This window comes from Telmatherina bonti, assembly GCF_933228915.1.
Source record: "Telmatherina bonti genome assembly, chromosome: 21".
NCBI classification, from domain to species: Eukaryota; Metazoa; Chordata; class Actinopteri; order Atheriniformes; family Telmatherinidae; genus Telmatherina; species Telmatherina bonti.
In genome coordinates, this window is record NC_136630.1 from 34,551,204 (window position 1) to 34,579,156 (window position 27,953).

The following is a 27,953-nucleotide window of genomic DNA, read 5'->3' on the forward strand; positions in this document are numbered from 1 at the left end:
AGGTCCGTCGTTCAGGATCCTAGAGACCAGGTGGAGGTCCGTCGTTCAGGATCCTAGAGACCAGGTGGAGGTCCGTCTTTCAGGACCCTAGAGACCAGGCGGAGGTCCGTCTTTCAGGAGCCTAGAGACCAGGTGGAGGTCCGTCTTTCAGGAGCCTAGAGACCAGGTGGAGGTCCGTCTTTCAGGATCCTAGAGACCAGGCGGAGGTCCGTCTTTCAGGACCCTAGAGACCAGGCGGAGGTCCGTCTTTCAGGACCCTAGAGACCAGGCGGAGGTCCGTCTTTCAGGACCCTAGAGACCAGGCGGAGGTCCGTCTTTCAGGATCCTAGAGACCAGGCGGAGGTCCGTCTTTCAGGATCCTAGAGACCAGGCGGAGGTCCGTCTTTCAGGATCCTAGAGACCAGGCGGAGGTCCGTCTTTCAGGATCCTAGAGACCAGGTGGAGGTCCGTCTTTCAGGATCCTAGAGACCAGGAGGAGGTCCGTCTTTCAGGATCCTAGAGACCAGGCGGAGGTCCGTCTTTCAGGATCCTAGAGACCAGGCGGAGGTCCGTCTTTCAGGATCCTAGAGACCAGGTGGAGGTCCGTCTTTCAGGATCCTAGAGACCAGGTGGAGGTCCGTCTTTCAGGACCCCAGAGACCAGGCGGAGGTCCGTCTTTCAGGATCCCAGAGACCAGGCGGAGGTCCGTCTTTCAGGACCCTAGAGACCAGGCGGAGGTCCGTCTTTCAGGATCCCAGAGACCAGGTGGAGGTCCGTCTTTCAGGATCCTAGAGACCAGGTGGAGGTCCGTCTTTCAGGACCCCAGAGACCAGACGGAGGTCCGTCTTTCAGGACCCTAGAGACCAGGTGGAGGTCCGTCTTTCAGGACCCTAGAGACCAGGCGGAGGTCCGTCTTTCAGGATCCTAGAGACCAGGTGGAGGTCCGTCTTTCAGGATCCTAGAGACCAGGTGGAGGTCCGTCTTTCAGGATCCTAGAGACCAGGCGGAGGTCCGTCTTTCAGGATCCCAGAGACCAGGCGGAGGTCCGTCTTTCAGGATCCTAGAGACCAGGTGGAGGTCCGTCTTTCAGGACCCTAGAGACCAGGTGGAGGTCCGTCTTTCAGGATCCTAGAGACCAGGTGGAGGTCCGTCTTTCAGGATCCTAGAGACCAGGTGGAGGTCCGTCTTTCAGGATCCTAGAGACCAGGTGGAGGTCCGTCTTTCAGGACCCTAGAGACCAGGTGGAGGTCCGTCTTTCAGGATCCTAGAGACCAGGCGGAGGTCCGTCTTTCAGGATCCTAGAGACCAGGTGGAGGTTCGTCTTTCAGGATCCCAGAAGGATGTGAAGTACGTCCACCGTCCTGATGGATGATGGATGAGAACCGTCTGTGAGGCTGATGAGAGGCAGAGGATGGTAATGATGTGTTTCTCCCCAGATCATGACTGCATTTATATCTAAACAATAAATAATTTGGCGAATTTTTTGTTTTTCGCTTCTCGTTCAGTCTCAGCAGTTCAGATCTGACGATACGATGCAGATTTATGGCATCAGTGGTAACCATAGTAACGGACCGCTCTCTAAAAACTGGCGCTATATCGGTATTAATAGTTTACGTTATAAACACCACAATGCTTCATCTGGACGTTCAGCAAGGATGAATGAACATACAGAACCTATAACATTCATCATTTATAACACATATAACCTGTATACGTCCACTACAGCGGATAAAAACTGCTAACAGTGTGCTAAGCTACGGTGCTAACTACCGAGTCTGACAAATGGTCAGATCCATAACTGTCGTCAGGTTGCAGTATACATCACAATCATAACGGAATAATTTAATACTTACATTTATACAAATGAATCCCCGCCTGGACCGGCGTTAAACTCCGCCATTATTTACCTGGTAAACTGATGGAAAGTCCATCCTCTTCCGCTACGTCAGCAAAATGGCGTCCATTTAGTGTCCATCGTTCCACACTGCATTTGTGGGCGGGGTTAGGGCAGCATCCGGGTACTTTCAGTACTTTCAGTTTTTGGTGTAAAAAATCAGTGTAAAGGCACTGAAACATAGTGCGCTGATTGAGACACACCTACAGACTCCCAGCTGGGAGCAATGAGTGCAATCATGCAACTTGACACGGTGAGAGTGGAAGCAGGTTAAAGTGGAACTATTCTGTGCATTTCAGGCTAATTTATTTTTATTTCTGAGACCAGAAGGGCTGGGATTGATGGAGTTATTGTCACAAATGGCTTTATTTACTTCAGACCGACCCTCTCCGTAGGCTGTCAGATCAGCCTGCGGGCAAAACGAGTGGATTGAGACTCTTCCGCATTAAGCCCCGCCTCCCGCCACTGCACTACATCGGGAGCGCGCACCGCACCTGCTTTCACCGTCATTGTAACGTCTCATAAACAGAAGGATTAGGCTCATATGAACTCAATAAAAAAACAAACTACAATGTCAACACATAGCATCCAGCCCTACATGTTGGAACCTGAATCAGAGCCTGAAAACGAAGTGGAAAACAGCAACCCACAGCAACGAATGCAGCAGGATGTCTCTCTTTGGTAAACTCACCAGCCATCGTTGGAAATAACTTTATCCCACGTTTTCCACCCACCTGATGTATTTGTACATGCCCTTGTTAACCAGTAGAAGGTAACCAATCACCCAACCTTATCCCCCGGGACGTCACAAGGATTTCCACGTAGAAAAAACTCTCTAAAACCACGCGTTTTCCGTCACCATGGAAACTGAACGGAGAGGTGCTGGAACTCAAACTCAAACATGTGTTTAGGTGATAAAAAACAGTGTCGTTTACATGTCTGATGAGGATTCAACACTGTAACACTGTAGAAAGCTCAGAAAACTCCAAATACCATCATAGCAACCCTTTAAAATTAAACATGAAATATCGACCCCCGGTCCAGATAAAGCTGCCCCTGGTCCGGTCCAGACCGCCTCTGGTGAGTATTTAACATCATAACTCTGCAGAAAGGTCAGAAAAGCCCAAAAGCCCAAAGAGCAAAATGGAGCGCCCGTAAAGTTGATGCTGAAAACAAGACGGTTAATGTTGATGAGATATTTAAGTAAAATCATTTTATATGTTTCATCTTTGGGACAAAAAAATAGCTTTGAATCCGTTTCATTTTCCTCACAAAGTAATTTCACAATTTCTATTTTATTTTAAAAAGTGAGACATTTTATGTAGTTTATGTGGAAAATGTTTTATCATAAAATTTGCTTAAAATACAGAAGGTCAGGGATCCACTTTTAGGGAGTTCCAATCAGATACCTGAAACATGAATATCTGCCGATACCAGATGTGTTTATGTGAACATTATTGTGAATATTGTTATTAATGCTGTTATAACTGCGGAAGATTTCATTGGGTTGTAATAAATTATCCTTTTTGGAGTCATTTCACCAATACACATAACATTACAGATTGAACAGTTTCAACAAGTTTTATTCTGATTTGGCATATTTTATCTAAATACAACTATAAATGTGGGGTTTTGGAACAAAGATCCAGCTTTTAGTGCCGCATTCCTCATCGCATGCGGCTCTCTGACTCTTACCTTGCGGCTCGTGAAGCAGCCGCTGGCTTTCTGAAAATGCATCTAAACAAGTCATGATGATCCTCAACGCTGCAGTTCTCTCCACTAACAAGAGCTGCAGGCTGTTTGCAGAAACTCTGCTGTCCTAACGGCCCTAACTGACCCTGTCAGGATTGCCAGTTCTGGCTGATTTCAGCTGCAGTGAACTCCACCAAAGAGCTGCTCTGTCTGTAGCTCCGTATATATAATGAAAAAGAAACGCCCACATTCTGGAGAAATTATTGTATTTTCACCACATACTGTTGCATAAGAAGCCGTTACTCCGTGTAATATTTAGGATAACCATTCCTTGCTAAGAAGCTGAATGTTACTGATCTGGCAACGTAGCAGGATACGTAGCGTGGCAACGCTTTGTTTGGGGGGGGTTGGGCTCTCCTGTTGTCTTAGTATGCTGAGTGCAGCTCTTGTTGCATTAACAGTGAGGATCCATGTTTTAGTGGAACAAAAAAATGTCACATTTTAACATTTAAGGCATTTATTTTAAAACACGTCCAAAGCATCAAACACGTCTACGCTGGCTTGACTGGTATCAGTACACTATTAATACCAGGTACGAGTACACACACTGGGTACTGAGCCAATACTGATGCTGGAATCGGTGCATCCCTACAGAAGATAGTAAAGTTTGGCTCCTGAAATTTGTTGTCAGCTTCTCAACTTTTAGAAAAACAATCCTGCGTGTGGTCATTAGTGATTTTGGAAGATTGAGCTTTTATTTGTCTAGTTTGGGTTTTTTTTTCTGGCAAATAATTTAATTTATGAACTAATTTCAGACTTTTTGTCCTCCGTAAAGTAAGATTATAATTTTATGGACCCAAGGTGAACGTCTGAGTGGTCTTTCCAGAACAAAGTGATGAAACGTCTCTTCCTCAGAAACAAACCTGAGCGAGCAGGAGGACTTTCAGCTCTGATCACTGGTCAGCTCCAGCATATAAATCCCTGTAACCTGACCCACTTACTGACATGCTGCTAGGAAACACCGGTGAAGGAGGAGAGTTTACACACAGGTCAGCCCAGCCCCAGCTCTGCAGGTCGTCCATCCCGGCCAGCGCTGACACAGAAGCCCTGACATGCAGCCATGCATCGGCAGGTCACCTTTAACCTGCGGAAACTTCCTGCCGTGTTACGCCTCAGTCAGCTGCTGGGACTCCACCCTCTGCAGTCCAGGACGGGTCACACTGGAGGTCCTGGCGGCCCGTGGTTAGACACCAGTCCTCTGGAGCTAGACCTGTTTCAGATGTCTGAAAAGCTGCAGAAAACTGGAAGTTTTCCAGAAACTCTTCCCATTTCCCACCTGAGAACCAGGGTCTGGACTACAATGCCGGATCAGAGGATTACTGAGACCACTTCAGGTTCAGCTCGGGATTTTCAGCATCACCAAACCGCTTGGCTTCATATAAAGCCTATCACCATGGCAACGGTACCATACGTGATCTGACAGTGTGTCACGTGAGACAAGCTCACGTTCATGTTCTTCATGTTCTAACTTTTATTTTGTTGTAAACAAACAGAACAGCGTTTGCGAACCCACGTGCGCGCAGCTCTTTAAATGCCAGCGTCCATCCAATCAGCGCGGGGCTCTAGGCGCTGGCGACCAATCAGATTCTCCGAGGGGCGGGGCCGCGGGAAAAACGAACGGGGACTTTGTAATGCTAATTTTAGCTTGCAGATGAAAATTAAATCCTACACGAAGTAAAACTAAATTACTCACCCGCAGGAGAGTCCCGGGTGGCAGGGAGGGGCTACACGTGATGATACAGCCGCTGTGCTGGGCTTGAACCGCGGAGGACGCCGCCTTGCAGGAAAACCAGCAGGTGGAGAAACGCGACAAACTGTTCTGGACTAGTTCTGTTTCCAGAGGAAACCAGCTACTGGACTAGTAAACTAGACTAGTTCTATTTCCAGAGGAAACCAGCTACTGGACTAGTAAACAACAGGTAAATAAACCTGAAACACGATGTCTGCTTCGTTGGTAATGGAGACGCCGGCTGTATTTATAGCCGCGGCGGGTTGTGTCGCCCCCGTGCGGTAGAAGTCAGTAAGCGCTCCTACAGAAACCATCAAAGATCGTAGATTGACGTTGAGATGGATCCCTCCTTCTCCATGATGGCCGAGGCGTCAGACAAAGGTTCCACTATCCCATCAGAATTCATGGAATATAATCAGTGTGCGATTTATGAAAGAACATTTTAAAAAATCTTTTACTTATAAAATAACTGGCAACACATTATCCTTCACACGGGTTTCCTCATTTCAAACTGGAAGAAAAATCTGGAAAATAAAAATTAAAGTCAGTATAATGTTGCCAAAATTTTGGCCTATTTAAAAGATTCTTATTATTTTTTTAATGCCCTTACCGATAAACTTAGCAGAACAGTCTGGTATGGGGAGGGATCTCAGCTTTGTTTGACCTTTCCACCGTGTATATAGCTTTTTATATTGCTTTTTGACTGCCTCGAAAGACTGGAACATTAGTCTAGGAATCTGTATCTTTCAGTCTTCCATCGGACCTGAAGAAGCCTCTCACTGAACACACTTTGTTGTTTCATCACTGTGTTGTGGAGAGGGTGTGAAGAATCCTCCATCATCTTCATCAGCTTGTGCAGCATTCTTCTTTGGACAATCAGCTCCAGCGGCTCCAGAGTTACTCCAAGCACAGAAGCAGCACAAAACAAGGCAGGAGGTTTTCCACAGCACTGGGACTCTATTTTGTCTCAGACTGGTGTTGAAAAGGTGCTGGAGAATCGGACATAGTTGTTTTGAGCAGGTCTTGAGAACTCTGGGACTGACACCATCTGGACCTGCAGCCTTGTTCTGGTTCAGTTTCTCAAGTTGCTTCTTAACCTGATTGCAGGAGACAAACAAGGTGGAGGTCTCAGGATGTCCTGATGTGGAGGGAGATGAAGCTGTGTTCTGGTCCATGACTGAGCTGCAGGGTGACAGATTGGAGGCGTGACAGGAAAGCAGTGGGCTTATGGAGGGTGTGTGGTCTGTTGGGCTGGAGGTAGGGGGTGAACTGAACCTGTTGAAGAATATGTTCAGCTCATTAGCTCTGTCCAGACCTCCATCAGGCTGGTCCCCCTTTAACTTGAAGCCGGTGATCTTCTTCATTCCAGACCACACATCCCTCAGGTTATTCTGCTGGAGCTGACTTTCTAACTTCTTCCTGTAGTCCTCCTTGCACTTCTTAGTTTGTGTTTGAAGTTGTTTTTTGTGTTGCCCTCAATAACTCCCTGTCTCCATCCCTGAAGGCTTTCTTTTTGATGTTCAGCAGCTTTTTCAGGTCACTGGAGATCCAGGGTTTGTTATTGGGGAAGCACCTCACTGTTCTTGTTGGGACGATGCTGTCCACACAGAAGTTTATGTAATCTGTCACACACTCAGTCATGGCGTTGATGTTGTCTCCATGAGGTTCACAGAGGACGTTCCAGTCTGTAGCCTCAAAGCCTCCTCTAAGAGCATCTTCAGCTTCAGCAGACCAGATTTTGATAGTCTTTGTGATGACTGGTTGCTGCTGAACGATGGGCTTGTAGGTGGAGGTGAGAAGAACCAGATTATGGTCAGATCTTCATAAAGGAGGCAGGGCAGAACAACTGGATCCATTATTCATATTTGCATAAAATAAGTCCAAGATCTTATTTTCTCTGGTGGAGCAGCTGACAAACTGCTGGAATGTTGGTAGAGTTGCAGAGAGGGAGATGTTGTTGAAGTCTCCGGAGATCGCCATGAATGAGTTTGGATGCTGTGTTTGTAGCCGAGCAACGACGGAGCTGATGACGTCACAGGCTGTGTCTGGTGCGGTACCAGGTATTATATAAACCGCTACCAGAATAACACAGGTAAACTCTGGGTAAATAATATGGACAGAAGCTCACAGCTAACAGTTCCATGTCCCTTGTGCATATCTTCTCCTTGACAGTAACATGTCCAGGATGACACCAACGCTGGTTAACCAGCACTGCAATTCCACCACCCTTTAGCTTTCCGCTGTGTTGTCTACTGCGGTCTGCACGGACCGTTTTAAAGCCCGGTACAGACACATTACAGTCAGGGATGTTTTCATGCAGCCATGTCTCGGTGAAGCACATAATACTGCACTCTCTGTATTCTTTCTGAGACCTTGTTAGCATCTCCAGCTCGTTTTGTTAGCTAGCGATCTCACATTACCCATTAAGGCAGTTGGGAGAAATGGTTTAAATCTCCATCACTTTCTCCTCTGTCTGACTCCCACTCTGCATCCTCTTCTCTTTCTTTTCAACTCCATCGGGATTTGATGTGTTGTTTCACTGATAATCCTGATTTGGGAGAGGTTAATCAGTTGATCCCGATTGTAAACCAGTCTTCCGTTGCCATGGAGACTCATCATAACAAGTCTTGAAAGAACAAAAATATGGAGAAAAATCTCCCGTGCAGTACACCCTCCGAACCGGCATGAAATCCTCTGAAAAAAATACCTAATTTGAGGTAATATCTATGTGAGAAGAGTTTGTACTTTTAAAAAAACAAGATAGCAAGTCAGAGCTACCACAATTTGCTGCCATCAGACGGTCCAATCTAGAATGGAATCGAAAAAAACATAAACACAAAACAAAATATTACATATATGCTGTTGGCTCATTCATTTTAAGTCTTGCAATTTATTGTCCTGAATGGGGAAACTTGATTCACAGACAAGTCTTTCCAAACATCGCACAATACAAGCCATCCACTCACACCAACTGTGGTTGTTCACAGAAAATATAAACAAGAAGAAAGAATGATTATTTATTAAATATAGTATTTGTGCATTTTGTTTTTCTGATGTGAAAGTTAGATTTATCTTGTGTGAAACAGGAAATCATCTATGGACAGATCCACAAAGCTGTTTTATTAGAATCGATTTCTCTCTACAGTCTGATATGTCTGTGATATTTGGATTTAAAAACAGAAACGGAACCGTTTAATGTTTGTTTTTTGTTTTTTTAATGGCCGCAGACGAAGACGGAAGTGAGTAGGAGTGAATGGTCTGAAAAGCACCACGTGACCCGGATGTAGAATCCTTCAGGTGATCCGGCGGCCACGTGTCCACGTGTGTTTTCTACAGGAGCCACAGGAACCAGGTTAGACTTGTTCATTTGGTCCACACTCTGGTTTGTGATGTAGATGTTGGTCAGAAAATGTTGGTTGAAGTTCTGGTTTAAACTCGGCGCGTGGCAGCGTTACAGAAACTAGCATGCTGTTAGCTTTGCAGCTAAGCTACATGCTAATAGAAAACTGTTACAAAGTCAGTAAATGCAGCACATACATGGTGTTTATGTGTGATATGAGTTAGACACGGTTTTAGATGCAAACAGGGTACAAAACATGAAAACAATATTTCTGCTGAATCAGGACGTAATAAAGCGTTTCTTCATTAGCTAGTCCATGACAGATCACACTGCATCATTCATCTCTGGTCAGAAAGACAGAATCAGCCTGGAAATGAGCAGAAAGTCCTCCCAGGAGCTGATTCTGGTTGGTGCAGAAAGCCTCAAGCCTGTTCCATCCTCCACAAGAAGCAAGAACTGAGTTCTTGTTCTCGAGGCTGCAAGAACAAGAAAAAACGTCTCTTTCGGCAGGTCCATCCATCCTCCAGGAGAAGCAGGTCTGCAGCGGGGAGGGGTCACTGCGGGGGGGCGATGTCTGCTTCATGTGCGATGAACCCGGCTGTTACCTCCACCGAGGAGGTTGTTTTCCCGGCGTCTTTTTGCGCAAGATAACTTAAAAGGTTACGGAGGGATTTTATAAATATTTCAAGAGTTGTTGCAAATGTAGAAATGAAGAAGTGATTAAATTCTGGTGGTGATCCGGATCACCGTTTGGATCCAGGAATGTTTTAAAAGGATTCTTAGACATTGTGCTTGGTGGAGGTTTCCGCTCTCCGAGTTTCTACTTTCATATTTAACGAGCAGCTTCGTGCACGCGGCAGGGCGGGTCGTGCACGCGGCAGGGCGGGTCGTGCACGCAGCTGGGTCCGAGTGTTTTAACGCCACATGTAAAAATGTTGGTACTTTCTCACCACCTCGATCAGCTGTTTTATTAAAACAATCCGTTTTACCTGCAACAGCAAACACACGGAAGCAGCAACTCCGCTTCCTGTTTTCTCTGTGTTAACCACGCCCACCTCACATGTCCGACCAATCACACCATACTTCTCGCAGCCCCGCAAGAAAAAAGTTCTGCAGCCCGGTGTGTCAAGAACTGTCCTCAAACACGTCCGCGAGAAGAAAATGACGTCATTTTCTTCTCGGAGCCTCGAGAACAAGGAAAAAGTTCTGGCTTCACGTGGAGGATGGAACAGGCTTAAGGCTGGACCTTGACACGTGACTGTGGTGCGTAACGTGCGTGATGTTTTAGGTCATCGCCATGACGTCGTTGGCCAACCAGCTGAAGAGACTGGCGCTGCCTCAGAGCAGTCCCGATCTGCTGAGCCGCAGAGAGGTTGCCTCGCTGCTCTTTGACCCCAGAGATGCTGCGACCATGGACCGCAGCACCTTCTACGCCCTCGGTGAGTCCCGGCCGGACCCGTCCAGACCGCTCAGGTTCTGACGTCAATCTCCCTGGTAACCATGCTGTCCTCATCCTCCAGGCTGCACAGGGCTGGAGGAGCTGCTGGGGATCGAACCTGCGTTCCTGGAGTTCCAGGACACGCTGTTCAGCCCTGCCTGCATGACTCTGGAGCGCAGCGTGCAGTCCAGAGACGTCAATGACAAGCTGGACGCCAGCATCTCGCTCTTCCTCACCAGACTCTGCCCCTTCTTCCTCCTCAAACCTGCTCAGAAGTGTATGGAGTGGCTGATTCACCGGTATGCTCACACACACACACACACACTCAGACACACACATGGAGCTCCTCCTGGGAGGGAGGAGGATGATGATGATGATCTATGTCTACATGCAGCTTCCACATCCATCGGTACAACACAGACGTCCTCGTCTCCTGCATCCTTCCGTACCACAACACCAACGTCTTCGTCAGAGTTCTGCAGTTGCTGAGGATCAAGGACTCCACCAACCGCTGGAACTGGCTGCAGGGTCTGCAGGTCTGGCCCCAACCCCGCTGGACCCAGTCGGACCGGCTCCAGGTTCTGTCTGTAACGGTCTCTGTGGCTCTTTCAGAAACCTGGCGTGCCGCTCTCCAGAGGCGCTTTGATTGCTCACTGCTACTCTGACCTGAGCTTCCTGGACTTTATCTGCACCATGGCAACCCGCTCCATCCAGGTGAGTCCTGGACTTTATCTGCACCATGGCAACCCGCTCCATCCAGGTGAGTCCTGGACTTTATCTGCACCATGGCAACCCGCTCCATCCAGGTGAGTCCTGGACTTTATCTGCACCATGGCAACCCGCTCCATCCAGGTGAGTCCTGGACTTTATCTGCACCATGGCAACCCGCTCCATCCAGGTGAGTCCTGGACTTTATCTGCACCATGGCAACCCGCTCCATCCAGGTGAGTCCTGGACTTTATCTGCACCATGGCAACCCGCTCCATCCAGGTGAGTCCTGGACTTTATCTGCACCATGGCAACCCGCTCCATCCAGGTGAGTCCTGGACTTTATCTGCACCATGGCAACCCGCTCCATCCAGGTGAGTCCTGGACTTTATCTGCACCATGGCAACCCGCTCCATCCAGGTGAGTCCTGGACTTTATCTGCACCATGGCAACCCGCTCCATCCAGGTGAGTCCTGGACTTTATCTGCACCATGGCAACCCGCTCCATCCAGGTGAGTCCTGGACTTTATCTGCACCATGGCAACCCGCTCCATCCAGGTGAGTCCTGGACTTTATCTGCACCATGGCAACCCGCTCCATCCAGGTGAGTCCGAAGACTCGACCCGTGTCTAGATGAAGACTGAGCAGTTTTAATTACACTTAGACACCATATCACAAAAAACACACTGACAACTCATGGACATGTTTTGGGGGGCGGGCCATGCAGTGTATGGTGGGCGGGGCCGCTTAGGCAGTCCCTCTCCCAAACATGGTGGGGTTACTGCCACAGTAAGGCCCTGATCGGGGCCTTACTGTGTGTGTGTGTGGGGTGGGGGGGATCTTCTGCTACGGGAGCGCGGCTCCTGGGGTGCAGCCTGGCCCCCACTCGGTGGCTGTCTGGGGATCCTGGCTCTCCATTGGTGTGGGCTGGACCCTCTGCCCACGGGGGGTTGGGGTTACCTTTGGGCTCTTGGGGCCCTGGGGCCTGTGCTCTGTCTGCCCTGGGCAGCAGGTGCCTGGCGGGGCCGGTTCCTGCCGGTCTGGGCCCGCTGGGGCCTGTTCCCCCTGACCGGCTGGGGCTCCCCTCCGCTGCCTCCCGGGTGGGTCCATAGCTGAGTGGGGTGGTTGTATCCTGTGCTTGGGGGTGGCTACCGGTCACCCGGGTCTCAGGGTCCTCCTGGCCTGCGTCTTGCCTTTGTGTGGGCGGGGTCACATTGGCATGATCTCTCTTCTCTGAACACGTTCCACTCTGTATGTTCTGCATGTGACACAGTCACTGAGTTATCTACAGGATTATTCACGAACAGCAACTTGTTTTCTTTGTCTCCCATTGATATTTAACCTGATAGTTTATGGTGCTGTTGACACTTGATAGTCTAGTCCTCTGCAGGGGGAATAAGAATCTAAAACTGGACTGTTTGTGTCTGTGTGTGTGAATATGTAGGTACATGCGTCTATATAGGCAAATGCGTATGGGTGTATATGCGTACGTTTATGCAGACGTCTGATTTTTCCTTCTTTCTCTTTCTATCTCTTTCTTTTTTCTCTCTCTCTCTTCCACTCTCTCAATGAGGTGTTTTCTTTCTCTTTCCATTTATCTTTCTGTTGCTCCTATCCTCTCTGGTCTGGTCCAGCAGTAGAAACTCAAAAATTTACTCAAAATAAATAAAGAAATAAAAATCTAGAAAATCACGGGATCATCATACCAGTAATGCTCCGCTTGGCAAAGTAAATTTGCTCAGCAACACAGCAAAAAAAAAAAAAGAAGAAGGCTGAGTTGTTAAAGGGAACCTTTCTTCTCAGGCTTTTTCTGGTCACACGGAGAGCTTCTCTCAGCTCAGAGTCGTCTTCTCCTTCTACGCGTCCACCATCGTCTCTGCTCTGCACGCCGTAGACAAAGTTTCTGACGCCATCGTGGCGAAACTGCTGCCGTACATCCAGAAGGTAACCCTCCACCATCTGTTTGTGATGATTGATGACGTATCTGTTCCACATTGAATCCTCCTTGTCGTCCTGTAGGGTCTCCGGTCGTCCCTGGTGGACTACAAAGCCGCCACCTACATGATCGTGTGCCAGCTGGCGGTGAAGGTGGTGATGGAGGCGAGTCTGGTTGACAGTCTCGCTGTACATGTCGCCAAGTCTCTGCTCAAAGAGCCTGTTGTGTCCAAAGAGGGGCTGGGCTGCCTCATTGTGCTGCTGCAGAACCAGGAGGAGGGAGCCGCCGGTTCTAGGTAGGTGCGGGGGCACTTTCTGAGCATGCTCAGTGCAGGTCTCTCAGCTGTCGCCTTGTGTGTTCAGAGTTGCCGGCCATTTGTGCTCCATGGCGACGCTGGTCTCCACTCTTCAAGTCATGGCGCTGACTCACGATGTCAGCCCTCTGCTGCGGTACCTGCTGCCTCACCTCCTCCATGCCGTCTTCATCAGCAGCTCAGGTGAGTCCTGGACCACCACGATCCAGTGTACGGCGCTGCATCAGAGGTCAGCTTACCTGTCTGTCTCTCACAGCTGAGCTGGAGATGGACCGTCTCACCGTGTTGGAGTCCATCCTGAAGTCTGTCCCCCTGACCAAGGGCCTGGATCAGACCCTGGCCCGGTAAGCACGAGTCAGTCTAACCCGCACGAGTCAGTCTAACCCGCACGAGTCAGTCTACCCAGAACGAGTCGGTCTAACCCGCACGAGTCAGTCTAACCCGCACGAGTCAGTCTACCCAGAACGAGTCAGTCTAACCCGCACGAGTCAGTCTACCCAGAACGAGTCAGTCTAACCCGCACGAGTCAGTCTAACCCGCACGAGTCAGTCTAACCCGCACGAGTCAGTCTACCCAGAACGAGTCAGTCTAACCCGCACGAGTCAGTCTACCCAGAACGAGTCAGTCTAACCCGCACGAGTCAGTCTACCCCGCACGAGTCAGTCTACCCAGAACGAGTCGGTCTAACCCGCACGAGTCGGTCTAACCCGCACGAGTCGGTCTAACCCGCACGAGTCGGTCTAACCCGCACGAGTCAGTCTAACCCGCACGAGTCAGTCTACCCAGAACGAGTCGGTCTAACCCGCACGAGTCAGTCTACCCCGCACGAGTCAGTCTACCCAGAACGAGTCAGTCTAACCCGCACGAGTCAGTCTACCCAGAACGAGTCAGTCTAACCCGCACGAGTCAGTCTAACCCGCACGAGTCAGTCTACCCAGAACGAGTCGGTCTAACCCGCACGAGTCAGTCTAACCCGCACGAGTCAGTCTACCCAGAACGAGTCAGTCTAACCCGCACGAGTCAGTCTACCCAGAACGAGTCGGTCTAACCAGAACGAGTCGGTCTAACCCGCACGAGTCAGTCTACCCCGCACGAGTCAGTCTACCCCGCACGAGTCAGTCTACCCCGCACGAGTCAGTCTAACCCGCACGAGTCAGTCTACCCAGAACGAGTCAGTCTAACCCGCACGAGTCAGTCTACCCAGAACGAGTCAGTCTACCCCGCACGAGTCGGTCTACCCAGAACGAGTCGGTCTACCCAGAACGAGTCGGTCTACCCAGAACGAGTCGGTCTAACCCGCACGAGTCAGTCTACCCAGAACGAGTCGGTCTACCCAGAACGAGTCGGTCTACCCAGAACGAGTCAGTCTAACCCGCACGAGTCAGTCTACCCAGAACGAGTCAGTCTAACCCGCACGAGTCAGTCTACCCAGAACGAGTCGGTCTAACCCGCACGAGTCAGTCTACCCAGAACGAGTCGGTCTACCCAGAACGAGTCGGTCTACCCAGAACGAGTCAGTCTAACCCGCACGAGTCAGTCTACCCAGAACGAGTCAGTCTAACCCGCACGAGTCAGTCTACCCAGAACGAGTCAGTCTAACCCGCACGAGTCAGTCTACCCAGAACGAGTCAGTCTAACCCGCACGAGTCAGTCTACCCCGCACGAGTCAGTCTAACCCGCACGAGTCAGTCTAACCCGCACGAGTCAGTCTAACCCGCACGAGTCAGTCTACCCAGAACGAGTCAGTCTAACCCGCACGAGTCAGTCTACCCAGAACGAGTCAGTCTAACCCGCACGAGTCAGTCTACCCCGCACGAGTCAGTCTAACCCGCACGAGTCGGTCTACCCAGAACGAGTCGGTCTACCCAGAACGAGTCGGTCTACCCAGAACGAGTCGGTCTAACCCGCACGAGTCAGTCTACCCAGAACGAGTCGGTCTACCCAGAACGAGTCGGTCTAACCCGCACGAGTCAGTCTACCCAGAACGAGTCAGTCTAACCCGCACGAGTCGGTCTACCCAGAACGAGTCGGTCTACCCAGAACGAGTCGGTCTACCCAGAACGAGTCGGTCTAACCCGAACGAGTCGGTCTAACCCGCACGAGTCAGTCTACCCCGCACGAGTCGGTCTACCCCGCACGAGTCGGTCTACCCCGCACGAGTCGGTCTACCCCGCACGAGTCGGTCTACCCCGCACGAGTCGGTCTACCCCAGAACGAGTCGGTCTAACCCGCACGAGTCGGTCTAACCCGCACGAGTCGGTCTACCCAGAACGAGTCGGTCTACCCCGCACGAGTCGGTCTACCCCGCACGAGTCGGTCTACCCCGAACGAGTCGGTCTACTCAGAACGAGTCGGTCTAACCCGCACGAGTCGGTCTAACCCGCACGAGTCGGTCTAACCCGCACGAGTCGGTCTACCCCGCACGAGTCGGTCTACCCCGCACGAGTCGGTCTACCCCGCACGAGTCGGTCTACCCCGCACGAGTCGGTCTACCCCGAACGAGTCGGTCTACCCCGAACGAGTCGGTCTACCCCGAACGAGTCGGTCTACCCCGCACGAGTCGGTCTACCCCGCACGAGTCGGTCTAACCGGCACGAGTCGGTCTAACCGGCACGAGTCGGTCTAACCCGAACATGAGTCGGTCTAGCTGGAGGAGTCAGAGCCCACGAGGACTGGTTGGTGTCTCAGATCATGTGATGTTTTTCCTGCAGGTGGCTGCTGGATGGGTATCTGAGTCAGACTGAGCGGTCCACGGAGGACCTGTCAGCTCTGGACCAGCACCTGCTGCCTCTTGTTCGGCTGTTTGAGTCCAGGTACGTCTACTGAAGGTAAAGCTGATTTTAAATGAATCCATTAAGTCTGCGTGTCGTCAACGCTGGACTGTGATTGGTCAGAACTCCAGGTAAAGGTAACAAACCACCAGGGTAGCGCTGGACGTCAGCTGTGTTTGTCCTCCATCAGGTACTGTGGAGCTCTGGATGGCGTCCTTGCAGGTCATGTGATCGACGTCGACCAAGAGCAGAAGAAACGTCTGTACCACCGGTTCCTGTCTCTGTCCATGAGCAGCGGAAAATACCAGGTTCCGGTTTTTCTGAGATGTCTGAGGAAGTGGGTTTGTCGCGGAACGGGTTGAAACGCTTTGTGTTTCTGCCGGCAGATTCTCGGCGACTCGGACACGTCGCTACTGCTCAGCCTGAAACACCCGCAGGTGTCCGTCCGAGTGTTGGCCCTGGAGCATCTGGCCGCCGTCCTCGCCTCTGGGCGGGTAGGTCAGAACACACCTGGTCCTGGGTCCAGGTCTGGGTCTGGGTCCGGGTCCAGGTCCAGGACTAGGTCTGATCTTCTATTCCCTGTCATCAGCTGCAGAGTTTGGACGAAACCTTCCTGAGAGACACGGTGGCGGACCGTCTCCAGGACGATGTGGCAGCGGTGGTCGGCGCCACGCTGAAGGTTCTGCAGGTCAGTGATGTGGCCTGGTTACGCCACACGCCGCCGGCACGTTGACTCCGGTTACGCCACACACGCCGCCGGCACGTTGACTCCGGTTACGCCACACGCCGCCGGCACGTTGACTCCGGTTACGCCACACGCCGCCGGCACGTTGACTCCGGTTACGCCACACACGCCGCCGGCACGTTGACTCCGGTTACGCCACACGCCGCCGGCACGTTGACTCCGGTTACGCCACACGCCGCCGGCACGGTGACTCCGGTTACGCCACACACGCCGCCGGCACGTTGACTCCGGTTACGCCACACGCCGCCGGCACGGTGACTCCGGTTACGCCACACACGCCGCCGGCACGTTGACTCCGGTTACGCCACACACGCCGCCGGCACGTTGACTCCGGTTACGCCACACACGCCGCCGGCACGTTGACTCCGGTTACGCCACACACGCCGCCGGCACGGTGACTCCGGTTACGCCACACACGCCGCCGGCACGGTGACTCCGGTTACGCCACACGCCGCCGGCACGTTGACTCCGGTTACGCCACACGCCGCCGGCACGTTGACTCCGGTTACGCCACACACGCCGCCGGCACGTTGACTCCGGTTACGCCACACGCCGCCGGCACGTTGACTCCGGTTACGCCACACGCCGCCGGCACGGTGACTCCGGTTACGCCACACACGCCGCCGGCACGTTGACTCCGGTTACGCCACACGCCGCCGGCACGTTGACTCCGGTTACGCCACACGCCGCCGGCACGTTGACTCCGGTTACGCCACACGCCGCCGGCACGGTGACTCCGGTTACGCCACACACGCCGCCGGCACGGTGACTCCGGTTACGCCACACGCCGCCGGCACGTTGACTCCGGTTACGCCACACGCCGCCGGCACGGTGACTCCGGTTACGCCACACACGCCGCCGGCACGTTGACTCCGGTTACGCCACACACGCCGCCGGCACGGTGACTCCGGTTACGCCACACACGCCGCCGGCACGTTGACTCCGGTTACGCCACACACGCCGCCGGCACGTTGACTCCGGTTACGCCACACACGCCGCCGGCACGTTGACTCCGGTTACGCCACACACGCCGCCGGCACGTTGACTCCGGTTACGCCACACGCCGCCGGCACGTTGACTCCGGTTACGCCACACACGCCGCCGGCACGTTGACTCCGGTTACGCCACACACGCCGCCGGCACGGTGACTCCGGTTACGCCACACGCCGCCGGCACGTTGACTCCGGTTACGCCACACGCCGCCGGCACGGTGACTCCGGTTACGCCACACACGCCGCCGGCACGTTGACTCCGGTTACGCCACACACGCCGCCGGCACGTTGACTCCGGTTACGCCACACGCCGCCGGCACGGTGACTCCGGTTACGCCACACACGCCGCCGGCACGGTGACTCCGGTTACGCCACACACGCCGCCGGCACGTTGACTCCGGTTACGCCACACGCCGCCGGCACGGTGACTCCGGTTACGCCACACGCCGCCGGCACGGTGACTCCGCTTACGCCACACACGCCGCCGGCACGTTGACTCCGCTTACGCCACACACGCCGCCGGCACGGTGACTCCGGTTACGCCACACACGCCGCCGGCACGGTGACTCCGCTTACGCCACACACGCCGCCGGCACGTTGACTCCGCTTACGCCACACACGCCGCCGGCACGGTGACTCCGCTTACGCCACACACGCCGCCGGCACGGTGACTCCGGTTACGCCACACACGCCGCCGGCACGTTGACTCCGGTTACGCCACACGCCGCCGGCACGTTGACTCCGGTTACGCCACACACGCCGCCGGCACGTTGACTCCGGTTACGCCACACACGCCGCCGGCACGTTGACTCCGGTTACGCCACACGCCGCCGGCACGTTGACTCCGGTTACGCCACACACGCCGCCGGCACGTTGACTCCGGTTACGCCACACACGCCGCCGGCACGGTGACTCCGGTTACGCCACACGCCGCCGGCACGGTGACTCCGGTTACGCCACACACGCCGCCGGCACGGTGACTCCGGTTACGCCACACACGCCGCCGGCACGTTGACTCCGGTTACGCCACACACGCCGCCGGCACGGTGACTCCGGTTACGCCACACACGCCGCCGGCACGTTGACTCCGGTTACGCCACACACGCCGCCGGCACGGTGACTCCGGTTACGCCACACACGCCGCCGGCACGGTGACTCCGGTTACGCCACACACGCCGCCGGCACGTTGACTCCGGTTACGCCACACACGCCGCCGGCACGTTGACTCCGGTTACGCCACACACGCCGTCGGCGCGTTGACTCCGGTCACGTCGGCGCGTTGACTCCGGTCACGTCGGCGCGTTGACTCCGGTCACGTCGGCGCGTTGACTCCGGTCACGTCGGCGCGTTGACTCCGGTCACGTCGGCGCGTTGACTCCGGTCACGTCGGCGCGTTGACTCCGGTCACGCCGGCGCGTTGACTCCGGTCACGTCGGCGCGTTGACTCCGGTTACGCCACACGCCTCTGGCTGTTTTCCAGATGCTGGTGGAGGTTTTGGACGCGGAGGACACCGTGGCGTGTTTAATGTCTCTGCTGCACAGAAGGAATCTGTCGGATGGCGAGCAGTGGTCAGTGAAGTACACACTGTAAGGTCAGCGGGTGGTGCGTTGCCTTCAGGAACCCTCTGTAACTCTGAGCTTTGTGTCGTGTGCTTCAGGCTGCCTGTCCTGACTGAGGCGGTGCGTTTACTGTCAGACCCCCGGCTGGGAAAAAGGGATGCAGAGAAAACCAGCTGGAAGCTGCTTCCCTGCCTGGTGGTCACCTCCACCCAGCTCGGCCTCGCCAGGACCGTCGCCCGCTCCTCCCTCCTCGCCCAGAATCCGCTGGCCCTGAACTGGGCTGAAGGTGATGCCCATAGTTCCCTGTCACCCTGAAGGGTTAAACCCCATCATGAACTGGGAGGAAACCAGTCTGAACCTGTTTGTGATGTCCAAACAGAGCTGGACCAGGTGATGAAGAGGAGCTCTGAACCAGACTGGGTTGGTTTGGCCAACCAGCGCCTCATCGCCACGCTGACCAGGAACATGGCGGACATGGAGCACTTTTCCAAACGGGATGCTGTGAGTCCCTTTCAGTATTTATCTGACTGGTTCTGGTTCTGGTTCTGGTTCTGGGCGTAGAATGGAGCTGCTCCAACGCCCCGGGAAGCGTTGATGCAGGAGAGGAAAGAAGAAAGAAATGTTTCCCTTTCAGACCTTTTAATTCCATTTTGGATGAGTATAGATAAGAAAGCAGTGGGGGGGGGTCATCGGTTCAGTATTCAGTACTGCACCAGTAACTTTTCATCATACCCCCCCCCCGACCCCCCGTTGGAACTTTTGTGACTCTGTGTGCTAATCTGTGCTGCGGTGGATTTCTTCAGGCACATATTTCGTGAAAATGAGCAGCTTTTTTAAAAGTGACCCGAAAAACACAGTAATTTTCATTCATAAGGCATTCATTAGTTTATTTGTACCTTTCATGTACAAAACAATTCAAAGTGAAACATGAAACATTAATAACATGACAGAAAAAAAGCATAAAAGAAAATAAAATCATAAATTATATTAAAGTAATTAAAAGCAGAATTAAGTAAAGGTTTCTGTGCAGATGTCCTGCATGAGAAAAGAAATGTTTTTAACCTGGATTTAAAAGTTTCTATATTTGGTGAAAGTTTCATCTCCACTGGCAGCTGGTCTGGACTGGTCTGGACTCTGGTCTGGTCTGTGGTCTGGTCTCTGGTCTGGTCTCTGGTCTGGTCTGTGGTCTGGACTGGTCTGGACTCTGGTCTGGTCTGTGGTCTGGACTGGTCTGGACTCTGGTCTGGTCTGTGGTCTGGTCTCTGGTCTGGTCTCTGGTCTGGTCTGTGGTCTGGACTCTGGTCTGGTCTCTGGTCTGGACTCTGGTCTGGACTCTGGTCTGGTCTGTGGTCTGGTCTCTGGTCTGGACTCTGGTCTGGTCTGTGGTCTGGACTCTGGTCTGGACTCTGGTCTGGACTCTGGTCTGGACTGTGGTCTGGACTCTGGTCTGGGTCTGGTCTCTGGTCTGGTCTGTGGTCTGGACTCTGGTCTGGACTCTGGTCTGGGTCTGGTCTCTGGTCTGGACTCTGGTCTGGTCTGTGGTCTGGACTCTCGTCTGGTCTGTGGTCTGGTCTCTGGTCTGGTCTGTTGTCTGGACTCTGGTCTGGTCTGTGGTCTGGTCTGTGGTCTGGACTCTGGTCTGGACTCTGGTCTGGTCTCTGGTCTGGTCTGTGGTCTGGGCTGTGGTCTGGACTCTGGTCTTGTCTCTGGTCTGGTCTCTGGTCTGGACTCTGGTCTGGTCTGTGGTCTGGACTCTGGTCTGGTCTCTGGTCTGGTCTCTGGTCTGGTCTCTGGGCTGGACTCTGGTCTGGTCTCTGGTCTGGAATCTGGTCTGGACTCTGGTCTGGTCTCTCGTCTAGTCTGTGGTCTGGACTCTGGTCTGGACTCTGGTCTGGTCTGTGGTCTGGTCTGTGGTCTGGTCTGTGGTCTGGTCTCTGGTCTGGTCTCTGGTCTGGACTCTGGTCTGGACTTTGGTCTGGTCTGTGGTCTGGACTCTGGTCTGGACTCTGGTCTGGACTTTGGTCTGGTCTGTGGTCTGGACTCTGGTCTGGTCTCTGGTCTGGTCTGTGGTCTGGACTCTGGTCTGGTCTGTGGTCTGGTCTGTAGTCTGGTCTCTGGTCTGGACTCTGGTCTGGTCTGTGGTCTGGACTCTGGTCTGGTCTGTGGTCTGGTCTGTAGTCTGGTCTCTGGTCTGGACTCTGGTCTGGACTCTGGTCTGGAATCTGGTCTGGACTCTGGTCTGGTCTCTCGTCTAGTCTGTGGTCTGGACTCTGGTCTGGACTCTGGTCTGGTCTGTGGTCTGGACTCTGGTCTGGTCTCTGGTCTGGACACTGATCTGGTCTCTGGTCTGGACTCTGGTCTGGACTTTGGTCTGGTCTGTGGTCTGGACTCTGGTCTGGTCTCTGGTCTGGTCTGTGGTCTGGACTCTGGTCTGGTCTGTGGTCTGGTCTGTAGTCTGGTCTCTGGTCTGGACTCTGGTCTGGTCTGTGGTCTGGACTCTGGTCTGGTCTGTGGTCTGGTCTGTAGTCTAGACTCTGGTCTGGACTCTGGTCTGGTCTGTGGTCTGGACTCTGGTCTGGACTCTGGTCTGGACTCTGGTCTGGTCTCTGGTCTGGACTCTGGTCTGGTCTCTGGTCTGGTCTGTGGTCTGGACTCTGGCCTGGACTCTGATCTGGTCTCTGGTCTGGTCTCTGGTCTGGTCTCTGGTCTGGTCTGTGTTCTGGTCTCTGGTCTGGTCTCTTGTCTGGTCTGTGGTCTGGTCTGTGGTCTGGTCTCTGGTCTGGTCTGTGGTCTGGACTCTGGTCTGGTCTCTGGTCTGGTCTCTGGTCTGGTCTCTGGTCTGGACTCTGGTCTGGTCTCTGGTCTGTGGTCTGGTCTCTGGTCTGGTCTGTGGTCTGGTCTCTGGTCTGGTCTGTTGTCTGGACTCTGGTCTGGTTTGTGGTCTGGACTCTGGTCTGGTCTGTGGTCTGGACTCTGGTCTGTGGTCTGTGGTCTGGTCTCTGGTCTGGACTCTGGTCTCGACTCTGGTCTGATCTGTGGTCTGGTCTCTGGTCTGGACTCTGGTCTGGACTCTGGTCTGGTCTGTGGTCTAGACTCTGGTCTGGACTCTCGTCTGGACTCTGGTCTGGTCTCTGGTCTGGACTCTGGTCTGGTCTGTGGTCTGGTCTGTGGTCTGGACTCTGGTCTGGTCTGTGGTCTGGTCTGTGGTCTGGACTCTGGCCTGGACTCTTATCTGGTCTCTGGTCTGGTCTCTGGTCTGGTCTGTGGTCTGGTCTCTGGTCTGGTCTGTGGTCTGGTCTCTGGTCTGGACTCTGGTCTGGACTCTGGTCTGGTCTCTTGTCTGGTCTGTGGTCTGGTCTGTGGTCTGGTCTGTGGTCTGGACTCTGGTCTGGTCTCTGGTCTGGTCTGTGGTCTGGACTCTGGTCTGGTCTCTGGTCTGGACTCTGGTCTGGTCTGTGGTCTGGTCTCTGGTCTGGTCTGTGGTCTGGACTCTGGTCTGGTCTGTGGTCTGGACTCTCGTCTGGTCTGTGGTCTGGTCTCTGGTCTGGTCTGTTGTCTGGACTCTGGTCTGGTTTGTGGTCTGGTCTGTGGTCTGGACTCTGGTCTGGTCTGTGGTCTGGACTCTGGTCTGGACTCTGGTCTGGTCTCTTGTCTGGTCTCTGGTCTGGTCTCTGGTCTGGACTCTGGTCTGGTCTGTGGTTTGGACTCTGGTCTGGTCTCTGGTCTGGTCTGTGGTCTGGTCTCTGGTCTGGTCTGTGGTCTGGACTCTGGTCTGGTTTGTGGTCTGGTCTGTGGTCTGGACTCTGGTCTGGACTCTGGTCTGGTCTCTGGTCTGGTCTGTGGTCTGGGCTGTGGTCTGGGCTGTGGTCTTGTCTCTGGTCTGGTCTCTGGTCTGGTCTGTGGTCTGGACTCTGGTCTGGTCTGTGGTCTGGTCTCTGGTCTGGACTCTGGGCTGGTCTCTTGTCTGGACTCTGGTCTGGTCTCTGGTCTGGTATCTGGTCTGGACTCTGGTCTGGAATCTGGTCTGGACTCTGGTCTGGTCTCTCGTCTAGTCTGTGGTCTGGACTCTGGTCTGGACTCTGGTCTGGTCTGTGGTCTGGACTCTGGTCTGGTCTCTGGTCTGGACACTGATCTGGTCTCTGGTCTGGACTTTGGTCTGGTCTGTGGTCTGGACTCTGGTCTGGTCTCTGGTCTGGTCTGTGGTCTGGACTCTGGTCTGGTCTGTAGTCTTGACTCTGGTCTGGACTCTGGTCTGGTCTGTGGTCTGGACTCTGGTCTGGTCTCTTGTCTGGACTCTGGTCTGGTCTCTGGTCTGGACTCTGGTCTGGTCTGTGGTCTGGTCTCTCGTCTGGTCTGTGGTCTGGACTCTGGCCTGGACTCTGATCTGGTCTCTGGTCTGGTCTCTGGTCTGGTCTCTGGTCTGGTCTGTGGTCTGGTCTCTGGTCTGGTCTCTGGTCTGGTCTCTGGTCGCGTCTCTGGTCTGGTCTCTTGTCTGGTCTCTGGTCTGGTCTGTGGTCTGGACTCTGGTCTGGTCTCTGGTCTGGTCTCTGGTCTGGACTCTGGTCTGGTCTGTGGTCTGGACTCTGGTCTGGTCTGTGGTCTGGACTCTGATCTGGTCTGTGGTCTGGACTCTGGTCTGGTCTGTGGTCTGGACTCTGGTCTGGTCTCTGGTCTGGTCTCTGGTCTGGACTCTGGGCTGGTCTCTGGGCTGGACTCTGGTCTGGTCTCTGGTCTGGTCTCTGGTCTGGTATCTGGTCTGGACTCTGGTCTGGTCTCTCGTCTAGTCTGTGGTCTGGACTCTGGTCTGGACTCTGGTCTGGTCTGTGGTCTGGTCTGTGGTCTGGACTCTGGTCTGGTCTCTGGTCTAGACACTGGTCTGGTCTCTGGTCTGGACTCTGGTCTGGACTTTGGTCTGGTCTGTGGTCTGGACACTGGTCTGGTCTCTGGTCTGGTCTGTGGTCTGGTCTCTGGTCTGGTCTCTTGTCTGGTCTGTGGTCTGGTCTCTGGTCTGGTCTGTGGTCTGGACTCTGGTCTGGTCTCTGGTCTGGTCTGTGGTCTGGTCTCTGGTCTGGTCTGTGGTCTGGACTCTGGTCTGGTCTCTGGTCTGGACTCTGGTCTGTGGTCTGGACTCTGGTCTGGTCTGTGGTCTGGACTCTGGTCTGGTCTGTGGTCTGGTCTCTGGTCTGGTCTGTGGTCTGGTCTCTGGTCTGGTCTGTTGTCTGGACTCTGGTCTGGTCTCTGGTCTGGACTCTGGTCTGGTCTCTGGTCTGGACTCTGGTCTGGTCTGTGGTCTGGACACTGGTCTGGTCTGTGGTCTAGACTCTGGTCTGGACTCTGGTCTCGACTCTGGTCTGATCTGTGGTCTGGTCTCTGGTCTGGACTCTGGTCTGGACTCTGGTCTGGTCTGTGGTCTAGACTCTGGTCTGGACTCTCGTCTGGACTCTGGTCTGGTCTCTGGTCTGGACTCTGGTCTGGTCTGTGGTCTGGTCTGTGGTCTGGACTCTGGTCTGGTCTGTGGTCTGGTCTCTGGTCTGGTCTGTGGTCTGGACTCTGGCCTGGACTCTTATCTGGTCTCTGGTCTGGTCTGTGGTCTGGTCTCTGGTCTGGTCTCTGGTCTGGACTCTGGTCTGGACTCTGGTCTGGTCTCTTGTCTGGTCTCTTGTCTGGTCTGTGGTCTGGTCTGTGGTCTGGACTCTGGTCTGGTCTCTGGTCTGGTCTGTGGTCTGGACTCTGGTCTGGTCTCTGGTCTGGACTCTGGTCTGGTCTGTGGTCTGGTCTCTGGTCTGGTCTGTGGTCTGGACTCTGGTCTGGTCTGTGGTCTGGTCTCTGGTCTGGTCTGTTGTCTGGACTCTGGTCTGGTTTGTGGTCTGGTCTGTGGTCTGGACTCTGGTCTGGTCTGTGGTCTGGACTCTGGTCTGGACTCTGGTCTGGTCTCTGGTCTGGTCTCTGGTCTGGACTCTGGTCTGGTCTCTGGTCTGGACTCTGGTCTGTGGTCTGGACTCTGGTCTGGTCTGTGGTCTGGACTCTGGTCTGGTCTGTGGTCTGGACTGTGGTCTGGTCTGTGGTCTGGACTCTGGTCTGGTCTGTGGTCTGGTCTCTGGTCTGGTCTGTGGTCTGGTCTCTGGTCTGGTCTGTTGTCTGGACTCTGGTCTGGACTCTGGTCTGGACTCTGGTCTGGTCTGTGGTCTGGACTCTGGTCTGGTCTGTGGTCTGGTCTCTGGTCTGGACTCTGGTCTCGACTCTGGTCTGATCTGTGGTCTGGTCTCTGGTCTGGACTCTGGTCTGGACTCTGGTCTGGTCTGTGGTCTGGACTCTGGTCTGGACTCTGGTCTGGTCTGTGGTCTAGACTCTGGTCTGGACTCTCGTCTGGACTCTGGTCTGGTCTCTGGTCTGATCTGTGGTCTGGTCTCTGGTCTGGACTCTGGTCTGGTCTCTGGTCTGGACTCTGGTCTGGACTCTGGTCTGGTCTGTGGTCTAGACTCTGGTCTGGACTCTGGTCTGGACTCTGGTCTGGTCTCTGGTCTGGACTCTGGTCTGGTCTGTGGTCTGGACTCTGGCCTGGACTCTTATCTGGTCTCTGGTCTGGTCTGTGGTCTGGTCTCTGGTCTGGACTCTGGTCTGGACTCTGGTCTGGTCTCTTGTCTGGTCTCCTGTCTGGTCTGTGGTCTGGTCTGTGGTCTGGACTCTGGTCTGGTCTCTGGTCTGGACTCTGGTCTGGTCTGTGGTCTGGACTCTGGTCTGGTCTCTGGTCTGGTCTCTGGTCTGGTCTGTGGTCTGGACTCTGGTCTGGTCTCTGGTCTGGACTCTGGTCTGGTCTGTGGTCTGGTCTCTGGTCTGGTCTGTGGTCTGGACTCTGGTCTGGTCTGTGGTCTGGACTCTCGTCTGGTCTGTGGTCTGGTCTCTGGTCTGGTCTGTGGTCTGGACTCTGGTCTGGTTTGTGGTCTGGTCTGTGGTCTGGACTCTGGTCTGGTCTGTGGTCTGGACTCTGGTCTGGACTCTGGTCTGGTCTCTTGTCTGGTCTCTGGTCTGGTCTCTGGTCTGGTCTCTGGTCTGGTCTGTGGTCCGGACTCTGGTCTGGTCTGTGGTCTGGACTCTCGTCTGGTCTGTGGTCTGGACTCTCGTCTGGTCTGTGGTCTGGTCTCTGGTCTGGTCTGTTGTCTGGACTCTGGTCTGGTTTGTGGTCTGGTCTGTGGTCTGGACTCTGGTCTGGACTCTGGTCTGGTCTCTGGTCTGGTCTGTGGTCTGGGCTGTGGTCTGGACTCTGGTCTTGTCTCTGGTCTGGTCTCTGGTCTGGACTCTGGTCTGGTCTGTGGTCTGGACTCTGGTCTGGTCTGTGGTCTGGTCTCTGGTCTGGACTCTGGGCTGGTCTCTGGGCTGGACTCTGGTCTGGTCTCTGATCTGGTATCTGGTCTGGACTCTGGTCTGGACTCTGATCTGGTCTCTGGTCTGGTCTCTGGTCTGGTCTCTGGTCTGGTCTCTGGTCTGGTCTGTGGTCTGGACTCTGGTCTGGTCTCTGGTCTGGTCTCTGGTCTGGACTCTGGTCTGGTCTGTGGTCTGGACTCTGGTCTGGTCTGTGGTCTGGACTCTGGTCTGGTCTGTGGTCTGGACTCTGGTCTGGTCTGTTGTCTGGACTCTGGTCTGGTTTGTGGTCTGGACTCTGGTCTGGTCTGTGGTCTGGACTCTGGTCTGGTCTGTGGTCTGGACTCTGGTCTGGTCTGTGGTCTGGTCTCTGGTCTGGACTCTGGTCTCGACTCTGGTCTGATCTGTGGTCTGGTCTCTGGTCTGGACTCTGGTCTGGACTCTGGTCTGGTCTGTGGTCTAGACTCTGGTCTGGTCTGTGGTCTGGTCTGTGGTCTGGACTCTGGTCTGGTCTGTGGTCTGGTCTGTGGTCTGGTCTGTGGTCTGGACTCTGGCCTGGACTCTTATCTGGTCTCTGGTCTGGACTCTGGTCTGGTCTCTGGTCTGGACTCTGGTCTGGTCTCTGGTCTGGTCTCTGGTCTGGACTCTGGTCTCGACTCTGGTCTGGACTCTGGTCTCGACTCTGGTCTGGTCTCTGGTCTGGACTCTGGTCTGGACTCTGGTCTGGACTCTGGTCTGGTCTGTGGTCTAGACTCTGGTCTGGACTCTGGTCTGGACTCTGGTCTGGTCTCTGGTCTGGACTCTGGTCTGGTCTGTGGTCTTGTCTGTGGTCTGGACTCTGGTCTGGTCTGTGGTCTGGTCTCTGGTCTGGTCTCTGGTCTGGACTCTGGTCTGGTCTCTTGTCTGGTCTCTTGTCTTGTCTCTGGTCTGGTCTCTGGTCTGGTCTCTGGCCTGGACTCTGATCTGGTCTGGTCTGTGGTCTGGTCTCTGGTCTGGACTCTGGTCTGGTCTCTGATCTGGTCTCTGGTCTGGACTCTGGTCTGGACTCTGGTCTGGACTCTGGTCTGGTCTGTGGTCTGGACTCTGGTCTGGTCTCTGGTCTGGTCTCTGGTCTGGACTCTGGTCTGGTCTGTGGTCTGGACTCTGGTCTGGTCTGTGGTCTGGTCTGTGGTCTGGACTCTGGTCTGTGGTCTGGACTCTGGTCTGGTCTGTGGTCTGGACTCTGGTCTGGTCTGTGGTCTGGTCTCTGGTCTGGACTCTGGTCTCGACTCTGGTCTGATCTGTGGTCTGGTCTCTGGTCTGGACTCTGGTCTGGTCTGTGGTCTGGACTCTGGTCTGGTCTGTGGTCTGGTCTTTGGTCTCGTCTGTGGTCTGGTCTGGTCTGTGGTCTGGACTCTGGTCTGGTCTCTTGTCTGGTCTCTGGTCTGGACTCTGGTC

The 27,953-nt window shown here is 54.0% G+C and overlaps 1 protein-coding gene across 2 annotated transcripts in view; it reads left to right on the plus strand.

Moving 5' to 3' along the window:
- The first annotated feature begins 8,655 nt into the window (after positions 1-8,655).
- heatr1 (HEAT repeat containing 1) overlaps positions 8,656-27,953 on the plus strand; it is a 143,561-nt gene continuing 124,263 nt past the window's right edge. For both annotated transcript variants that reach the window (XM_079261361.1, XM_079261362.1), the window contains exons 1-16: positions 8,656-8,706; positions 9,983-10,133; positions 10,215-10,431; positions 10,527-10,668; positions 10,745-10,846; positions 12,644-12,784; positions 12,860-13,071; positions 13,139-13,272; positions 13,346-13,433; positions 15,801-15,902; positions 16,051-16,168; positions 16,247-16,354; positions 16,450-16,548; positions 19,078-19,166; positions 19,256-19,443; positions 19,537-19,658. In XM_079261361.1, the coding sequence (XP_079117487.1) occupies positions 9,992-10,133; positions 10,215-10,431; positions 10,527-10,668; positions 10,745-10,846; positions 12,644-12,784; positions 12,860-13,071; positions 13,139-13,272; positions 13,346-13,433; positions 15,801-15,902; positions 16,051-16,168; positions 16,247-16,354; positions 16,450-16,548; positions 19,078-19,166; positions 19,256-19,443; positions 19,537-19,658 (2,004 nt within the window). In that variant the 5' untranslated portion in view covers positions 8,656-8,706; positions 9,983-9,991. The remainder of the gene's footprint in view (positions 8,707-9,982; positions 10,134-10,214; positions 10,432-10,526; positions 10,669-10,744; positions 10,847-12,643; positions 12,785-12,859; positions 13,072-13,138; positions 13,273-13,345; positions 13,434-15,800; positions 15,903-16,050; positions 16,169-16,246; positions 16,355-16,449; positions 16,549-19,077; positions 19,167-19,255; positions 19,444-19,536; positions 19,659-27,953) is intronic.